At 36.9% G+C, this 20,546-nt stretch overlaps 1 protein-coding gene across 2 annotated transcripts in view; it reads right to left on the reverse strand.

Moving 5' to 3' along the window:
• ephb4a (eph receptor B4a) overlaps positions 1 to 20,282 on the reverse strand; it is a 46,585-nt gene extending 26,303 nt beyond the window's left edge. The window contains exon 1 of one of the 2 annotated variants that reach the window (XM_051110211.1): positions 19,124 to 20,282. In XM_051110211.1, coding sequence (XP_050966168.1) covers positions 19,124 to 19,202 — 79 coding nt within the window. In that variant the 5' untranslated portion in view covers positions 19,203 to 20,282. The remainder of the gene's footprint in view (positions 1 to 19,123) is intronic. The other variant, XM_051110210.1, reaches the window with a different exon arrangement.
• Between the last annotated feature and the right edge of the window lie 264 nt (positions 20,283 to 20,546).

Here is a 20,546-nt window from a genome sequence, read left to right on the forward strand (position 1 = left end):
TCTAAAAATACTAACACAGAATATATTTCCCACTCTCTCTCTCTCCACTGCCGCTATTTGTTCAAACTCCTTTCTTATCCGTGTCTCTGAGGAGGAACACCTTTATTGCTCTTTTTTTGCATGTGCTTTTCCCATGAGTGTTGGAGTTTAGCATACAGAGATGAAATCGATGTGTTTCTGTCTGTACGTATCTGGGTCGAGACTTGTCTCGAGGACTGGAAGCTTTCTGTTGGTTTAAACCTCACAAAAGCATCAATGACATGAAGAAAAAGACATGGTTTAAGCCCATACGGCCGCAGGGAGAACACTGGCTACGTTCCAAATGGATATTACACACTGTGCAGTATATACTTTATAATGTAAAACAGTCCATAATTTCAAACTAGTTTTCTACACTGCCACTGTATGACATCGCTATGTTAAATGTTTAATTTGGTCAGTAAAAAAAAAAAAAAAAAAAAAGTACTGATTGCTGATTGGCTAAAAGCGAACTTGTAGTCAAACATAAGAAAGGGGCGGAGTATGAGCCGACTACACGATTGGATAAGTCAAAACAAATTAAAAAATAAAAAATAAATAAAATGAAAGGATCAATGATTTATACCAAAATTAGGGTGAATATCCATTTAATGCTGACTTACAGTTTTTTGTAAAAATGCGTGAACTTTTGGCAGTTTGATCAAATAATGACAAATAACATTTTCAAATAATAAAAATCATAACGTCTGAAAAATATTATGTGAAATAAAATAAAAATATTATTTATATTATTATTTCATCTAGTTGCCAAGTCCAGTTTTCTCATTTTAGTTTAATCAAAGTACTAAATAGCTAGAACTAAACTAAATTTTAAAAAATGCATTATTATTTAAATTAAAAAACTGCCATTGCTTGAATAAAATAAACATGATCTAAAATAAAATAAAATAAAATAAAATAAAATAAAATAAAAACTTATTTCGGAATTATGGCTAGAAATAAATAAACACGAATTTAAACTGAAATTTGCATTAAACTAAAAATGCATTATTATTTAAATTTAAAAACTGCCATTGCTTGAAATAAAACATAAAAATATATAAAATATATAAATAAAATATTATTTAAAATAAATTACAATAAAAAATATAAACTAAACTAAACTAAAATAAAATAAAAATAATTAAATAAAAAATAAAATAAATTTAAATACATTTAAAAAATAAAATAAGTTTAGTCAAAGTACTAAATAAAATAAAATAAAATAAAAACTCTTTATTTCAGAATTGTATTTATCATTTTCGTCTAAATTAGTTAAACAGGTAAAATAACTAAAACTAAAAAATTTATAAAAACTATACAGACACCCTGCTAAAAACAGCTAAACCCAGCCTAAGCTGGTTGCCTGGTCTAAGTTGGTTTAAGCTGGAAGTAGCTGGTTTTAGCTTGTCTCCCAGAAGTGGCCAAAACCCCTCTAAAACCTCTAAAATTCAATACAATTAAATTAACTGAAAACAGAAAGTATTTTTTAAAAATCTAATTTAATATTGTAACTTAGTGTGTAATGACAGGCTCTGCAAGTGTATATCACTCAAGCATTCTGTGTGCACAGAAAATAAGTATACACACTGCAGAACTAGTATTAGTGCAGTAGTACGCCACTCTACGCGACACAGCCGATGAGCCTCTATCTGTATGTATCTGGGTCGGAACTTGTCTTGAGGACTGGAAGCTTCCTGTTGTTGGTTTTCACCTCAGAATCGCATCAACATTCAAAATAATAATCAAAACCCCATATTTGAGCGCTCATGGCCTGCGGGAGAACACTGACATGTGCTCTTTCTCCCTCAGTGACACCTCCGCACGCTCCTCCCTCACGCCATCCATCTTCCAGACATTTCTCCCTCTCGCGTTCATTATTCTCCCCATCACTTTTGCTTTTCCCGCTTTCAGATTTCACATTCCTTTCTTGCCATCCGTCCGTTTCCATTTCTCTTCTCAATAACTCCATATGTCCCCGTCACACTCTTTATCTCTCCGCTCTTCCCTCTATCCCTCTCCCGCCTCTGATGTCGAGAGGCTGCGGCCGGCTGATAACCGCCGTCCAGCTCGGAGAATCAAAGCGAGCGGCGCCCGGGAGGCCGGAGGGGAGGATGAAAGAGGGATGAGAGGGGAAGAGTGCCGGGCGAGGGAGGACATGGGGCGGGAGCTTTTGGAAGAGAGGGCAAAAAAGAGTGTGAGAGAGAAAGAGAGGGGGATATCTGACGGTGATTTCCCACTGTGAGTTTTGCTACGAGTTCAGAGGAAGAACAAATTACAGGCTCGTTTACATTAAAATGCACACGCACACAAACGGGTGAATCTCATGAAACCTGTCGAGAACATGCCCAGCTCCTACTGCACCCCACAAATCAAAAACAGATTCAAGAAATTATATGTTGCATGAAAAAAAAAGGGTTAAGCGTTTTTTTTTTTTTTTTTGCATTTCTAAAAATTAATTACTTTCACCCCAAACTCTCCTTTGCGTAATCTATTTTTTCATTACTATAACAAAAACAAATATTAATATAAAAATTAATAAACATCAGGGTTTGTACTGTTGTACTGTAAACTAAAATTAAAGCAAACTGGAAATAAATGAAAACTTGAAACAATTAAAAATGTTGTTCATTTAAGCTGAAATAAAAATAAATATAAATATTTTAAGCAGTTCCTAATTTTTAGTTTAAGCACTAAAAAGTCTAATTGGAAATAAATAAAAACTTAAACTAAAATAAACATTTTAGTTTTAATAAAAATAAATTCAAAATAAAAAATAATATAACAAAAAACTACACAACAAAATTAGTAAAAAAAAACAACAACAAAACAACCAAACGTAAAAAATGAAAACTGTAAATATAAAAACTCAATATACAACAAAATATTAATAAAAATGATGCAGTAGTATAAAGGTCATTTAAAAATAACACTGATGTGAATAAATATTTTAGTTTGTATAGTTCATGGTACTATTTTTGTTTTAAAAAATATTTTTATAACATTATTTTTAAACTGTATAATTGAAATGGAAAAGAAAAAAGAAAGAAACAAAGCAAAAATTCTGTATGCATAAATCCTTAAAAAAAAGGTTTAATTTTCAAAAAATAATTTCTCGTTGGCTTTTGTTTTTGTTTTGTTTTTATTCTCTATTTTTCATTTCTTGTCGGTATAAAATATGACCTGGAGATTCATCCGTGAAGTTTGCATGTATAAACGCCAAGTTAGTGAGGACCACGGTGTGTGATGTGATAGATTATGGTCTGTTATGGTGTGTGTGTGTGTGTGTGCCTGTATGTAATTACAGTGGTCCGTATCCTGCTGTCAACTCTATCATTACTTATAATGGGGCAGGAAAAGTGTGTGTTTGTGCGAGCGAGTGTGGTGTGTTTCTCCTTATGCCTCACCTCAAAAAATAGGTTAGACACAGCGAGACTCCAAAGTTGACACCAGGATTATCACTCACCTGACACACACACACACACACACACACCTGCACATCTGTCCGTGAGTCTCCGGCCTGATATCATCAGTAGCGGCTGCTGTTCTGATGGATTAAGCTCCCGGTGGGCAATTTCTGTCCGAGCCGTTTTTTTTTGACCCGCTTAATGCAGTAGTCCCGTTTAGACACACCGTACCGCACGGCTCTAACACTGAATCTCACCTCAGCGCACCTCAGTGATAAACCTCCAGCAAATGCACAAGTGAGACTCTTTAATATCTCAGCTGTGTCTCCTAGAAACAACACAATTAAATGGAAAACTAATGGTGACTTCACGACGATTTTTGAGAAAAAGACCCTGATTATCTCAGTGTTGAACTTCAGATTTGCCAACAAGCCAAGGTATGCAATCAAAAATGTGACCCTGGACCACAAAAACCAGCCGTAAGTAGCACGGGTATATTTGTAGCAGTGGCCAAAAATACATTGTATGGGTCAAAATTTTAGATTTTTCTTTTATGCCAAAAATCTTTAGTATGCTAAGTAAAGATATTTTGTAAATTTCCTCCCGTAAATATATCAAAACTTAATTTTTGATTACTAGTATGCATTAAGAACTTCATTTGGACAACCTTAAAGGCAATTTTCTCAATATTTTGATTTTTTGCAACCTCAGATTCCAGATTTTCAAATAGTTGCAGCTCAAATATTGTCCTATCCTAACAAACAATACACCAATGGAAAGCTTATTCAATATGCTCTCCTGAGCTCTGAAAGAAAACAACTTCTGAGCAATATAACATTGCAGCGCGTTGGAAATGAAAGCTAACATGAGGCCTTTGTGACGAGAGTAGGTTTGACCGGGTGTGTTCACTACCATTCAAAAGCACTTTTCAAAATGTTTTTCAAAGTAGTCTCTTTTGTTCACCAAGGCTGCATTTGTTTGTTCAAAAATACAATAAAAACCGAAATATCATTACAATTTGAAAGAAGAGTCTTCTATGTGAATCTATGTTAAAATGTAATTGATTCCTGTGGACAAAGCTGAATTTTCAGCATCATTACTCCAGTCTTCAGTGTCACATGATCCTTCATATGCAGATTTTTGACATTTCTGATTATTATCAGTGTTGAAAACAGTTGTGCTGCCCAATGTTTTTGTTAAAACCATGATACATTTTATTCCAAATTATTTGATGAATATAAATTTTAAAAGAACAGCATTTTATATTTTGTAACATCCCCACAAAGACAGTAATACCCAGGGTTCATACAGATACCGTAAAATGAAATTCCAGGACTTTCAAGGACTTTTCAAGCACTACTTTTTTGATTTTGAAGGACTTTAACCAGAGATCTCACTTATCAAACAATATCTTCTATTTCAAATTCTAAAAAAAAGAAACACAAATAAAAATATACTAATAAAAAATGGCAAAATATGCTAGTTAAGTAGTACGAAGTATACTACACTTTTGATATAGTAAAACCACAGTTCATTTTCTGAAGGGATTTGTATATACCTTCTTTTTTATGTTTTGCTTTTGTAATTGTACTACATTAATGGTTTGATGTTTTCTACTGTTAAATCTATCTGTTATTTTCTATCTGCAAAAATAATATCCCCTTTTTCAAATCGAGCTGTTCTCAGATGCCTGTCGTTGTGGCGTCACACCAACAGAGGCCGCTCCCATGATAGTTGATTGACATGAGCGTCTTACGTCAGACCCGCCTTAAATCAGCTGTAACAGTCCAACCTCCATTGTTTTGATGCCGGAGCAGTGATGTAAGTTAGACAAGAATATCTCCGATTGAGTGATTGAGGTGTTGTGTTGCTGGATGTAATAATGAACATAGTGGTCGTCATTTACTCCCGACATCTGAGTCGCTGAAGATGCAGTGGATTACGTTTGTTTGTGAAGGGAATGCGCCTCCTGATCTACATATATCTGTCTATGTTCACGCAAATCATTCGTGATAAAGCTTCACTTACAGCAGAAGAGAGTATAAGGCGGCTAAACGCGGCTAAAGTAAACAGGCTTGTCACTCCACAGAGAGAAGAGAGGGGCGGGGCGAACAGAGCTCATTAACATTTAAAGGAACCTCGACCAGAACAGCATGATTCAGTAAAAAGGGTGTTGTTTTACAGTACCATTGAGAATTTTTAACCAAAGAATTTTTATAGACTTTTCATTAAGAGCCTAAAGAATCATATCAACTTGTGAAAAATGGGCATCTGATGACCCCTTTAAGCACCTTGTACAAACCCTGAATACCAGTACATTTTGACCTCGTGGGGACATTTTCTTGGTCCCCATGAGGAAACAAGCTTATAAATCATACAGAATGAAGTTTGTTTGAAAATCTAAAAATGCAGAAAGTTTTTGTGTGAGGGTGAAGGGCTAGAAACCATTACGCCTACTGAACGAACCCATAAAGCATGGAAACCCAATGTGGGTACGTCTGTGTGTGAGTGTTTTTCAATAGTCTAATACCACCTGACTTTTATTGTATGAATAATGGCAAACGTGACTCTGTGTTTGTGCCTGAGCACGTCGGCGTGTTTAGACGTGTGCATGAGCGTCTCGTTTTGTTTCTCAGCTCTGCAAGTCAAGTATGAGTGTTTGTCTGCTTCACGTTTCTGTCTGATTATGTCTATCTTTTATATGAGTGTGTGTCTAGAAATGCTCATTGGAAAACGGTATTGCCCAGAGGTTGGCTTTTCAATGTACGGGAAACTTAATTCTCAAAATGATTCATTAAATAACAATTATATAATCGAATGGAACAACTGTTCATATACAGTAAGCAGCTGAGTTAAGGGAGATTTTGATGAGAAAGTTCTAATCAAAGTGAAACAAGTTGGAGACGATATTGTGAAATGACTCAGATTTTTCCCAAGATTTAAGCAAGTCTTCATTTATTCTCAACGTAATCTCATAGCTATCTTGGAAAAACAGCTAAGATATTCAGTAGAGGTTTTTTTTTTTTTCATCTTTTCATCTTACAGGAATCTTGATTGTAAAACACGCTCTGTGGTACGTGACCTTGAGCTGATATCATACCTTGAGTGTTTCCTGTGTGCACTCCAGACCTCTTTAATTATAGACACATCCTCACTTTCTCTCAAAGGTAAATGACAGAAGACCAGCACTGGGCTACAATTAGTCTTTCACTTTAATTAAGGAAAAGAGACAGTGCCAATTACCAAAAGAGAGCGAGAGAGAGTGAAAGGAGGGGGAGGGACAGAAAATGGAAAGGAGGTGAAAAAAAGGAGGCCAAGGAGAAAGAGTGGCAGAGAGGAGATGAAAGGGAAAACAGGGATTAGGACGAGATGGATGGAGATGAACAGATAGCGAAGAGGGATGAGCATTTAATACGAGTACTGTAGCGTGACGGCGTGTTTGTGTGTCTAATGGTTTATTACTGACGCACACCTGGACTGCAGATGCTTCCACTAGGAATGTTCGAATTCGCACGCTTGCACAATCGCTGTAGAAACGATTAGCCGGAGATCAAAACGGACCGTATTTACTTTCTCAGTAAACATTCCTGGTCTTATTGTGCGCGATTTGTCTGTACGTGTTATTCCAAAGAAAACAAAAGTTTGTCTTTGTAATCTTTCATCAAGCATGGTAACTTATTCAGCCTCTCAAATGACTTTCCATTCCGGCCAATATCATCAAGGCCTCTTATTTTTCATTCCCTCCAACCATCAGACTGCATTCATATCTAATGCCCATTTTTCATATGTCAATTCATTTATGATGCATAAAGTCCTGGCCTACAGTTTTTCTTGTTTAACTGTCAAATATAAAGAAGTAGAATTTCACACTTTTTATCTATTAATATTATGAAAAAGATACCCTTTAAAAGAATATACTTATGTGTGAACAATGTAATATTTTTGGACACCTAATTGCATGTTAATTGCAATTAAATGAGAATTTACTGTAGTTTACATTTTTATTACATGCAATTGTATGAACTTTAGAGTGCTTTTTTGACCCAGATAAGTAGGACTTCAGTACATTTTATATGTAATTTCATAATTACTGCTATTGTTATTGCAATATAGTTAAAGTTACTGCACTGACAAGCATTTGGTGGATTAAAATATAATACAAAATATATGTTCTGTTAAAACCTGTATTTCGTATATGTGACCCTGGACCACAAAACCAGTCATAAGAGTCAATTTTTTGAAACTGAGATTTATACATTATCTGAAAGCTGAATGAATAAATAAATAAATAAATTCTATTGATGTATTTGTTAGGATGGGACAATATTTGGCTGAGATTTGAAACTATTGAAAATCTGGAATCTGAGGGTGCAAAAAGTGAAAATATTGAGAAAACGGCCTTTACAGTCGTCCAAATGAAGTTCTTAGCAATGCATATTACTAATCAAAAATTAAGTATAGATATATTTACAGTTGGAAATATACAACAAATGAGCTTCATGGAACATGTACTCAATATCCTAATGATTTCTGGCATAAAAGAAAAATCGACAATTTTGACCCATACAATGTATTGTTGGCTATTGCTATAAATGTACCCATGCTACTTACTCCAAGGGTCACATATTTAAAATTTTTGTAACTATACATTTGTAATTAGCATAGTTTTACAAAGAGCTATTATTATGAAAAGGATACACTTTACGGAATGTAATAATTCCAGACACTTAATTGCATGTTAATTGCAATTAATTAGACTTTACTGTAGTTTAAATTTACATTAAATGCAGTCATCTCAACTTAAAATGTATGCTCTGCTGAAACCTGTATTTCATATATGTGACCCTGGACCGCACAAAACCATAAGGGTTGATTTTTTGTAACTGAGATTTATACAAGCTATCCATTGATGGTTTGTTAGGACAGGACAATATTGGCAGAGATACAAGATTTGAAAATCTGGAATCTGAGGTTGCAAAAAAATCAAAATATTGAGAAAATCACCTTTAAAGTTCTTGGCAATGCATATTACTAATCATAAATTAAGTTTTAATATATTTATGTTACAAAATGTCTTCATGGAACATAATCTTTACCTTTATCCTAATGATTTTTGGCATAAAAGAAAAATCGTCAACTTTGACCCATACAATGTATTGTTGGCTATTGCTACAAATATACCCGTGCTACTTTTCACAAATTTTTGTAACTACACATTTGTAATGAAGTTGGTATATTTAAAATGTATTAGCTCTAAATGTAATATCAAATAACACATTACAATTAAAATTATAATCAAAAACTTTCCATGTGCTTTAGTATGTTAATCAACACAACAAAGTGTACTTACATGTGTAAAGAAACCGTTTACAGTGTAATAATTTTATGCAATGATTTTTAAAAAATTCAGGTTTTAGCATGCAAGACAGTATAAATTCACTAAGAAATTAGTGAATTTATATATAGATATATAAATTAAGACTAAGAAAAAATCTAGATATTTTCACTAGTCAACCTCACTAGTCAGGTACTAGACAAAAAGTTGACCATACGATTCTTAGCTTTTAAGAGAAACCACAACTAAGATATGTTTAATATCTCAGTTGTCTACTGAGCTTTGAAAGAACAGCCAGTGAGGATTTGATCATTTTTGCCAAAACGCGCACACACACACACACACACACACACCTTTTACAACATAAGCAGATAAGCCGACCTGCCTAACTCACTGAAAGTGCTGAAACATCTGCAGCTTGTACTGACAAAATCCAACTTCTCAAGCTGTCATATGAAAACAAGGCTTTGTCTTTAAAAGAGACCACCATGAGAAATAATTTGCTTCTGTTACTATGCTGTCGACGGACGAGTACATGTGAAAGGAAAGCGGATCGCTGCTAAGCCCACGCTAAACAAATGAGCAACACATCTCTCGTCTCAACTTGTTTACATACTTCATTTAGGCTGACGCATCTTTGAGTGCGGATTGGTTTCCTAGCAGTCAGCCTATGAGCAAACGCACACTAGACGCTGTTTGCACTTGTATCGCTGTTGGAAGAAAATGACAAAGAGACTGCAATTGTTTGCATTTGGACACAAAAAAAACGGTACGGCCAGAAACATACTCCAAGTATGCAAACGCAAATGTTTGCCAAGTGCATTGAAAGCGTACGCTCTGATGTACATATTTAACTTGCGTTATTGCGTTACTGTGGCAGTGGCAAACTTCAGTACTTAGGAGGCAATAGTTTTTGTACGATAAGTTTTGTAGGCCATCATGCGAGTTTGCATCACCCTGGTTCCCTTGAGAAAAACCCAGCAGGATTTATCCATTGGCTTTGGGATTAATGCAGAAAATAAGCTCTGTGATCAGCAAAAGTTAATGATTCACGCACGTTTTGTTCATCATGGGGAATCTGCACAAATAAACAGCATTTATGAATTTTGAAGTCCAATTTGCAGAAAGCAAAACGTAGTCAACAGGTTAATTTCCAGGTTTTGGCCTACGAAAATAAATCATCCCTGCAGCGCTCTATTGAATTTTCTTCAAATCTTTGTATAATACTATATAACCTAAAAGAGAAAACTGACTGCAGTGGCAACACAAAGAAAGCTGTGTGTTTTTGCATTGCCTTAAGAGTTTCATTCAGAAGGAAGATGCTTGAAATCAAGCAAGCATGCATACATACCTACATACATACACGACTGTGCAATGCACTCAACTTGACCTTGCATTTCCTTTGATGAATCAACCAAAAGCAATATCAACCGTTTTTTTTTTCCATTTAATTAACTGGAAAGCTTGTATAAGATAAAATGTACAAAAAAATTAGATAAAAAGCAAAAAGTACTCATAAAAGTGTACTGTGCAGTATATGGAGCACAGTACGCTGTAGCTAATCTTTCATTCCCAGCATAGCCAAGGACTTCCTTTGCAATCTGTTGAACTCTTGAGCTCTATTGATGTGCAGGCCATCAGCTACCATCACAGCTTTTATTATCATTACATCCCCATATGGCTACTCACACGGTACATCATGAGCACACACACACACTCACACACACACAAAAACTGACCCTTAATCATATCCACTCCAACACACACACACTCATTGAGTAAGTGTCAGTGGGAGCCAGGAGGCGTGCTGGTTTGATCGGTGTGTGAACAGAGAAAGCAGACTGTTCCTGTCTGTTGCACGCACACACACACACACACTGGCCCAGCATAACCCCAGCAGATATCTGATACATAATACACTCTCTGCATGACTCTCCTCTTTCAATCTTTTGTTTCCTCCATCTCCTTTCTTTCCTGATCCCTCAATTTTTAACCAAGCTTTCACAGAAGATCAGAGAGCTTGTGCACGATGAAAACGTTCGTGCTTACACAGAGCAATTTCATAAAAACACATTAGAATGAAGTATTATTTGACCTCTTCATTCATGTGTGTTTATTTAGCTATTCTTTAGGGACAAATTTGTCCCCAGAAGCGAGCTTAATATGACAAAAGCTTCCCCTGTGGGGACGTCCTAATGTGTCATATATTAAATGTTTTTGTTTTAATTAAATGGAAATGAGATATACTTAGGGTGCGAGCTATTCTGTAGCATTGATAATTAAGTGTGTATAAAAAATAATTTTGACATGTCATTCAGCTCAATAAATGCGTGTCCAAGTGGTTGCTTTTCTGCACTGTAAACAAAGCAACTACATATTTTCCAACCTTTGAGTCTCAAACAATGAGAAATTAATTTACTTTAACCCTTTTGATGTACTATAAATCCTTTACCTAATTTGGTGACAAAAATGACCAACCTTTTAAAAATTGCTTGTAAATTTCTCCCTATGCTATATTATCACTAAGTCTTGGATTAAATGTTTTCTTTCAACTGGCACAGGGTTTTTTGGAACTGATTGATCGTAAACCTCACTGATCACCCCGTTTGAGTGAAAAATGTTATTTGTGAGTAATTTTGGCAATTTTCACTCATAATAAATTCCCAGCATCAAAAAAAAAAAATCAATAAGCATTCTTTGTAGACTGCCACTTTTGAGCACCAAAAGTGTAACAAAAGTGAGCAAAAACACTCAAAGAAGTACAAAAATGATCAAAACTACCCTAGTGAAAAATAAATATATTAAAATATTTAAAATACATTAATTTCATGCTAAGTATACTACAAATACATTGACATATTATGTATACCCTGCAATTGTACTTTTAGTATACTAAACTGGTATATTTAAAGTCTGCTAAATTGGAACAGTAGTGCAGAAGTAGTGCTGAAGTCCAACTAAAGCTATACTTAAGTATATTTGATTGTGCTAAAGTGGAACTACTGCAAGGATACTTTAGGTACACTTTAAATATTTTGCATTTAAAGACTGATATTATTTAAAGATCATACAATCCTCATTAATAGTGACATTAAAACATATTTTAGGCTTAATATTAAAAAATGTGCATTGTGCACAAGTAGTACTCCAAATAAAGTTTAGTTGCAATTATTATATCAGTAGTTCTCGAGCGATATGTCAGTAGATATGTTAATAGACTTGAACTATACTTAGTATAAAATAAATGCATTTCAAATCTATTAGGGAATTTTGGGAAGTCGTTATGCCCTGTGAGCAAAGTTATTGTTAGTCCAATGCGATAATATAACTAGCATTTTCAGGAAAATAAATTCCTCCCTGGAAGGCAAAAAGAGGATTAAACTATATAAAACCCTATGTTAGACCAACCAATTCTCCCAAATGTTACCCCAATTAGTCAAATGCATCTGTCTGAAATAAGCTATGTTAAGAAATGTTATGCATTTCTAAATAAAACTTTTGCAGTTGTAGTTTTGTCATTATTATTAGTTAGTTATTTATGTTCTAAAACTATATCTCAGATATCTTTGATTTGTAAGGTGATTGCAACTCATTTAAAACATTAAGTGTGTTAATAAGTGAAAATTAGCTGAACACAAAATATGTAGTCGCCTTGATGAATGAGGTATTTCGCATTAAGTGAACAAACAAATTCTAATTGGCAAAAGGAGTGGAACAATTAAGACAATAGTTTAAAATTTGAATGCGTCATGCATTGATTTTTTTTACGTTCTCTCAATAATTCCTGCTTTACAGTATGTGTATTTAAAAGCAAACATGTCTAAGAATCACTCAGAACGCTTGTATACACCGCGGCTTATGTGTGTGGAAACAAGCGTCCATGTTTTCATCAGTGCCCACACCTCATTCGCTCCGCGCACACACCTGACCTATTTTAAGAGCACCCAGAGACCTTAGTGCAGATCTTTTAGTAATATATGTCTCATCTATCTTACATTATCCATCTAAACAAAGGGGCTTCATGAGTAAATTGTCCCTCCGGTTTATCTGTGAATGCATTAATCAGAGTTATTAATTCACAAGGGAATATGTTTATAGTGTTTAATGTGATTTATCAAAGTAGAACGTGTACAACACTCCTATCAACCAATCAAATTTTAATCTTAGGTTTATGGCCGGTTATGGATTTAATTAAGAAACAACAAAAATGCGACCAGCAAGGCTGCAATGAGAAGGAAATGGAGGGGGTCGTGCAGGTATACAGGATGGAGAGAGAGAGAAAGTGTAGAAGCAGGAGGCACGTGCTGTGAACTGCAGAGAAGACGAATGGCTTTGAATGTGCAGTCGCCAACGGGGGGCAAGTGGGGGAGTGCAAGCTCAGGAGAGGCACAGAATGAGGAACGTTTTTTTGGGATAAGAGAGATCTCACACTGGGCACTAATGGGGAAACTAACACGCGATTCAGACGAGAATGCTTGTGCTCTGTTTGAAAAGTATAGCGTGATGTATGACAAGATTAGTGGAAAGGTTCCTATACCTTATTTGGAAACACATTGCTCTGTTTATCTCTTCAAGAAACTTCCTGCAAAGCATAACAGGGCTGCAGATTTGTTGATGTACTTCTTCTAGAAATTGGTCAAGTCATTTGCTGATCCCATAGGCGGCTGAGAGATTAATAGAGTTGTAATGAATTGAAGCAGACTGAAATGTTTCAAGAACTTTTTAGAGCTCTTGTAATAAGACATGGACACAAACTCTCACAGGAAATCTGTACATGTGCATATTAAATGTACAAAACGGCTTTTATGGTTTGCGTGTATAAAATGTGTTTTGCAATTAAGATTTGTTTTTGAAGAGAATGAATTTAGGTGCTGATGTCTTTGTATGAGCACCTAATCAATAAAGAGACAATCTCATTTTGGTGGAATATTACATATCACACAAGCCGAGCATTTTGCGAAAGTATATCTCAGGATCTGCTCAATAAACTGATACCAGAATCAGCCGACTGAAAACATGGGAGTGAAGGGATTTATTTCAGGCGCTCCTAAGGGTGAAACTACAAACAACGTGACACCTAACTCTTTGGCAAAGGGTACGATGTGATTTACACAAGCAGGACAAGTCTTTTGTTGGTTTAGGAACAACATTACTATCAAAGACTGTTAGGTTTAACCCCAATCATGACCCTAGTCCTACCACAAACCTTACAGGCAGTTGTTCAAGCCTCTAACCGCAGACTAAAGTCTAGCCCCAAAATCCCTGATTAATAAGAAAGCTGTTCCAGGACCAACAAGGAAGCTGGAACTCATTCTTCTGTGTTAAAGGATTGGCTTACACAAAAATAAAAAAACAAAATGTCATCATTTACTCACCCCTGTGTTACTTCAAACCCATAAGACTTTCATTTATCTTCAAAACACAAATGAAGATATTTTTAATGAAACCTGAGTGTTTTTTGGATAAATGGGCCTTCAATGGACGGACAGAAATCGCAGAGGGTTCATTTAAAGTGTCTTTATTTATGTTTTGAAGATGAACAAAAGTCTTACAAGTTGCATTGTTTGACACATCTAGTAGAAACAGACCTTATGCCTTAACTAGAGGCAGAACTAATCGGTGTCATCACCACTAACCTCCTAGGGATCTGCATTGTGACTAATTTGTACATTTTGTAGTTGTCTAGTCTAAAAGTGTGAAGCCTTCAGAGGACAGTCAAAAACATTCTGTATATATGCAATCCATTTGAAATACTTAATCTACAAATCAAACTGTCAGATTTTTCCACCAGATGGTTAAAAACACTGATGGCAACAAAAGCAGCAGATGGGATGAATGAAAATGCAAATTCACTTTCTGACTGCAGGTGGCGCTTTTGAACAAGCAGAAATACACTCCTACCCCTTGCCGGTGGAACATGCAACAAATGACGCATGCATGCAAGGTCTGAAGAAAGAATCTTTTATGTTCCACATATCCACATTTAAAAATACTGTACTTTTTAAAACATAACATTAAAATAACTGAATTTCGACTAGTTGAATAGTATTTCCAATGTTGACTAGCAGCTCACACAAATATCTGAAGGTCCATAAAACAAGATAATGTGGTAGGAAGAAACTCAATTCAAGATTTTCTAAAAACAAATTTGATTATGTTACATAATTTTGCTGCTCAGCTATAGTTATCTTGTCATTTTTACTGGAAACCAGATTGAAAATATCATTTTTGCAGTGCACAAGGGTTGCCAAGAATCCAATCAGGGCTGTAAAGTGTCTCTAAACGCCTCTATAAGTTGGTTGCAATCAATCCTGAGCAACTGCTGGACGAGCTAAGTTGTAATTGGCTGGATTACATGAGCACGCTCCTTCCAAACCTTTCTTTGCAACTCCATTATGAAATGTGTCTCCACACAAACGCCTGTCCACTTACAGAAATGACCCACCATATTACTGGAGTTCCTCCATCACCTAATCGCTCGTCTTCCTTCTGCCCTGATTGTTTCTGCCTCTGTAAGGTCAAAGGTCTCCTCTCATGCTAAATGGCGATTCTCAACCGCTTTTAGAGGCATGTAGGAGGGAACGATGGAGACAGAGAGAAAAAAAGATACAACTAGAGACTCTTAGTCTGTCAGCCCCTCATCCATCAGGGCGGTATTGACACTGATGCACTGGCTGAAGAGACATGAAAGCGAGGGAGGGAGAGGGAGAGAGGGAGAGAGGGAGTCCAATCCCAACAAGAGCCGCTCGAGCGCTGTTATCATCCTATCAATCTGCACAGTGTTTGGATCTGCAACCGGGGCAATGCAGACCACACACTCAATCACAAAAAACACACATGAAAGAATGAAAGTTGAAAAAGGATTCCTTCCACACGAGATCCACCATGCAGACGCAACTGGAAGCTCTCTGGGTTTGAGACAAACGTACTGTGGTAACTCTGTAGAGAGTAAAGGTGCGGGATTGATGATTAGAGATGAGAAGCGGAGCTGCAGTTTAAATCTTCAAGCGGCTAATCACAGGATTAACAGCCACAGAGAGAGTGAGGAGCGGGGGAGAGAGGAGAGCGCTGCTTAAAATGCAAATCCCTGTCTTATAAAAATCAGTTCCATTTAATAGGATTTCTGAGCAGGGATGTGCATTTCTGCAGCGGGAGAGAAGTAGAGGAAACTTCGCCACAGCCAAGTCAACTACAAAAAGAAGAGAGAAGAATAAAAAGCGCCATGTGCCAATATCGAATTTTTTTTTTTTTTGCATCACTCGACACATACGACTGTGTACCATTTTGAACGTACAACTACTGTTCTTACTATTATTGCAATATGAATACTTTGCACAGCAAGCAAGTTTTATTTCATTAAGGACTTGCTACTTTTACTTTTGAAACAGAAGCAACTGTGATTTCTAACATTGCACAACATGACTGCATTGCCAGATTAAAACAGAAAACAACAAATCGCTTGCAGTGCGGCCATGTGATACCGTTTGAAAAGTTCATTGCATGCTGCTTCACATGCCATTTAAAAAAACAGCATACAGTATTCCATTCCAAACATAGCCAATCCATGACTGTTAGAGTGAAAGCACGTAGAGAGACACAGATGAGAAGAGTGAGACAGAGAGAAATAAGTGAATAAGTGACAGAAGGTGGAATGGATAAGCCTCTTTTTTGCTCCAGGCTAACAGAAGACGGAAGACAGAAGAGTTCCTGAGCTCTGACCTCACATGAAAGCCATTGTTACCTCTCTCTTTTTTAGCTGATATTTCCTCACAAAGGGAATTAGAGATCAGTGCAGTGATCCTCACAGATCTGGCATTAGTTTAATCTCACGCAGGGGTTTGAGTTACTACAGAATCAAATCCAATCTCCCCCCTGCTGCTTCTGTTACTGACTTCACCATATTAGTCTTTACAACTGCCAAAGTAACTCCCCCCCAGCCCCCATCTCAGCGAATTTTTAGGTACAGTTACCCAACCGGGTCGTATTGATTTTAGCAATATTCCGGTATGAAACATAGGCCAAAATTAACACTTGCCAAAGGCAAGCAAAAATGAAAAATCAAAAAGAAATGCTACTTAAAGGCCAAAAACAGTCAAAACATGAATGACTAAGCCTTTATGCTACCTTCAACACTACTATCCAGCAGCTTTTCATTACACTTTCCAAACACTGCTCAATGTGTTAAAACACTTGCACAGAAATCCAACAGGAAAGTGGTGAGAACTAACACACCAATAAAGAGTTGATTCAAATTCTAGTCTAGTCAGTTCTAGACTCTGGGACAAAAAGTTCTTCTTTGGAACCAACTGTTTCCTTTTATTGTCACAAGAGACACTGAGACGAATATTTGAAGAACCACGAAACCGGCCTGACACAAGCACTGCGACTTTTTTACAAAAAATTGTTAAATTATATTAAAATACAGCTGGCCTATGTCTCTTTAAGTAATTCAAAATACTGTTTCGTGCCCAGTACATTAAAGTTCTTAAAGAGCATAAGTGATCTCTTCTACAGATCGAGACAACGTCTCCATTTCAGATTAAACGCTAAAAGAAATCTAAAAGACATGCCAGTTAAAGCCTTCCTGACACATAAACAATCAAAACATGAGTGACTGTCTTCACACTACTTATTACCCAGCAGCTTTTCATCACATTTTCCAAAAACTGTTGAAAAACTAATTGATAACAGTAACAGAGAAGATTTACCAGAGAAGTTCAATGTGTTAAAACACACTGCTGCACAGAAATCCAACTGGAAAGTGGTAAGAACTATAACACACATCAAGCGTTAATTCTAGTTCTAATCTAAATTCTAATCTGGTCAGTTTTAGAGTTCCTTTACAAGCAAGGGACAAAAAGTTTGTGGAGCCACTGAGACGAATATTTGAAAAAGCGCGAAACCGATTTACCGCGAAACCGGCTTCAGCAAGCGCTGCGACTTTTTTTTTTTTTTTTTTTTTTTTTTTCACAGAAATAGTAAAGACAAAATTAGTTGAATTTTATTCAAACACATCTAGCCTGTGACACAAAATAGTAACACAAAATACTGCTTCGTGGCCAGTACATAAAAGGTCCATAAACTGATCTATTCTACAGATCGAGACAGCTTCTCTGTTCCGGATTAAACGCTGTATCGCCTTCTCACTCGAGAGCGCAAGCTACGGGATTTCTGACACTCATCAGCTAATTACCGCGACAGAAATGCGTCAATAACTCATTAATTGGACCCAGTGTTGCTGTTGGAGGAGCATCACCTGCGTGTGTCTGTCACACAGGTCGGTTAATTGATTTCGGCAAGCGGGGAGCAGGTGTGTGCACCGCGCCATATAATGCGGAACTAATCCGAATCGTCCGTCCGCCATCGATTAAGCAGCCTGCGGCAAACTGATAGACTTACTACAGGTACGTAGTCACCTTTAGTCAAATCTACCGGCCCGTGTTTGCCATTGCAGACCTAAATCCCCACGAAGAGACATTCATCACTGTATTGATCAAAATGACTACTTATTGAGGTTACTGGATGGAATGTCCCCTGACAATACAGGACTCAAATTTCTATCGACCCAAGCCATCCATACTTCGCCCATCCTCTTTGTAATTTAACATTTGCGTGTTACTTGAGATGCACTTATTGTGCCTCTGTTTGATCCACCCAAGGGCGATTTTCAGAAAGAAAAGAAGACAAAGGAATGCCTTAAGAATGAAATCAATGTTATTAAGTGCACAGTCTATAGTGATTACAGGGGCATAGTAATTATATTGATTATTAAAAAGCACTTTAAACTGTGAAAGCAGGGGCGTAGCAACCATTATAAGTGTGCTTTAAAAAAATTCCCACTTTCGGGGAGATAATTATTACTTTTAAAGCAACAACCCCACTCTTCCCGTTTGGAGAGTCTCTTTGTAAAACTGATTCGTTAAGGAAATAACAATTAAACAAATTCAATTGTTCTTTGCATCAATAAAGCTCAACAATTACGCCAACTACAACAAACAGAAGCCTTTTACAAACCCTCAATCTCGCAGTGCCTCTGATCACAAAGTAATGGACCACACTTATGTGTAATAGATTCAGTCTTTGCTAGACATAACCCAGAGTACTGCTAACTAGTCATCGAATAAATGGGATTTATGAATGCTTTCGCAGTAAGGGCCACTGAGTCGTATGAGCTTGTGAAAACAGAGCAGTGGGCATAATGCCGAGTCAAAACAATGCACAGTGAATAAAATAACATTGCTTCTGTTTTGTATATATAGATCATAGGTCGACGCCCATTGTTATGACACTTTTATATGTAACAATAGGTCTTCCTCTATTAGGAGTCAACAGGTAGTTGCCTTTAATAAAATGACTGAGTTACCTTCCTCCGCCACTGTTATGAGCAGGAACTCCAGCAGCATAATCCAGAGCGCGGCCACATTCCTGGAGAAGAGCTCCATCGTGGAATCACGAGTGTTTTACTGGTGAATGTTTACAAAGGTGGGCAAACAGTGCAAAGGTTCAAGAACCGTCAGCTGGGTCTTGTACCCATCAGGAACGATCAATCGCACGGTGGGAGTTGTCACAAGTCAGAGAAAAGCCCCCAATTCATGAGAGAAAAAAAACTTTTAACTCAAGAAAAAAATGTTGAATTCAATGGGAAAAAAATCTACTACTGTATCAGTTAAGTTTGCTATGGAAATGCAGATTTAGCAGCTCAACACATGAAGTGATGGTGTGGAAATAGTGTGGAATTTATAACTTTCTGTGCTAACAGAATGGCAAAGCACCGTCCAAGCACACAAAACCGAACAAAATCTCCCTAACGACCTCTTTATCTACACGCAAACGTGTGGCAGTTTTGCCAAAAACACACGGAGCAACAACATGCCGTGCGCTCGGCTGCGTGGAACCCCTTTGTGAGGGGTGTAGGTCGACTTGTCCTAATTTTCCACTTTGAATCGGGATGGCTTTTTAAAATCCACCTAATGTAACAAATCCGACAGGCCACTTCATTTACTGACAGTCCGAGAAGAAATGTTCGTATTCGGCTGGGGTTTAAATCGCATCGACGTCCTCCTCCAGCGACCGAATTCTGATTTCCGTCAGTGAATCCACCGCGTCCTTTGTATCTTTAAAAACATGAATATCCTGCGAAATAAAAGCGATGCTTGAGTGCGATCACACGCCAACTCAACGAGCGAACAGCGTGCTGTTATCCAATGGCGAATGCAGGCAAAGCGCGGAGCAGTTCGTCAAAATAATAACGAAACATGCGCGGTCGAGATGGGGGAAAAAATCTCGGCAAATCCTAGAAGTTGGTAGGAGGCGTTGAGTCTTCAGGCGCTCGCAGTAGATGTGAGGTGGTCAATGCGACTGAGGAGCAGTCTCCTCCTCTCAAAGCACCTCCTCCATGAGCACTCCCTCCACTATAGGCCAGTTCATCACGCCGGTTAAAAAAAAGCCAATCTGGACAAAAGATAGATGTGTTTATGATCATATTTTGTCCATCCAGTTAATCAGAGCGTTGTTTGGAGGTAGTGTACAGTTGCACATTTGTTCCTCTTGAAGTTATGCCGTGATTGTTTGCTCTGTCTGTAATGATTAGCGAACTGTTTAGACAAAATGCCCTGCACCCTGATGAGTGTCTTTAGGAAAAGTCAAATAATGATTTCTTCATAGCTGTTTTGTGCATGTAGGCTACCGTATTCCTTGACTCAGCTAGGGATTTTTTTAAGTTGTAATTTACGTTGTTGATCCATGGAAAAGTCATGGAAATCAACTTAAAAAGTCATTATCTGTTT

The sequence above is a fragment of the Labeo rohita genome, chromosome 5, assembly GCF_022985175.1.
Source record: "Labeo rohita strain BAU-BD-2019 chromosome 5, IGBB_LRoh.1.0, whole genome shotgun sequence".
Taxonomy (NCBI): Eukaryota; Metazoa; Chordata; class Actinopteri; order Cypriniformes; family Cyprinidae; genus Labeo; species Labeo rohita.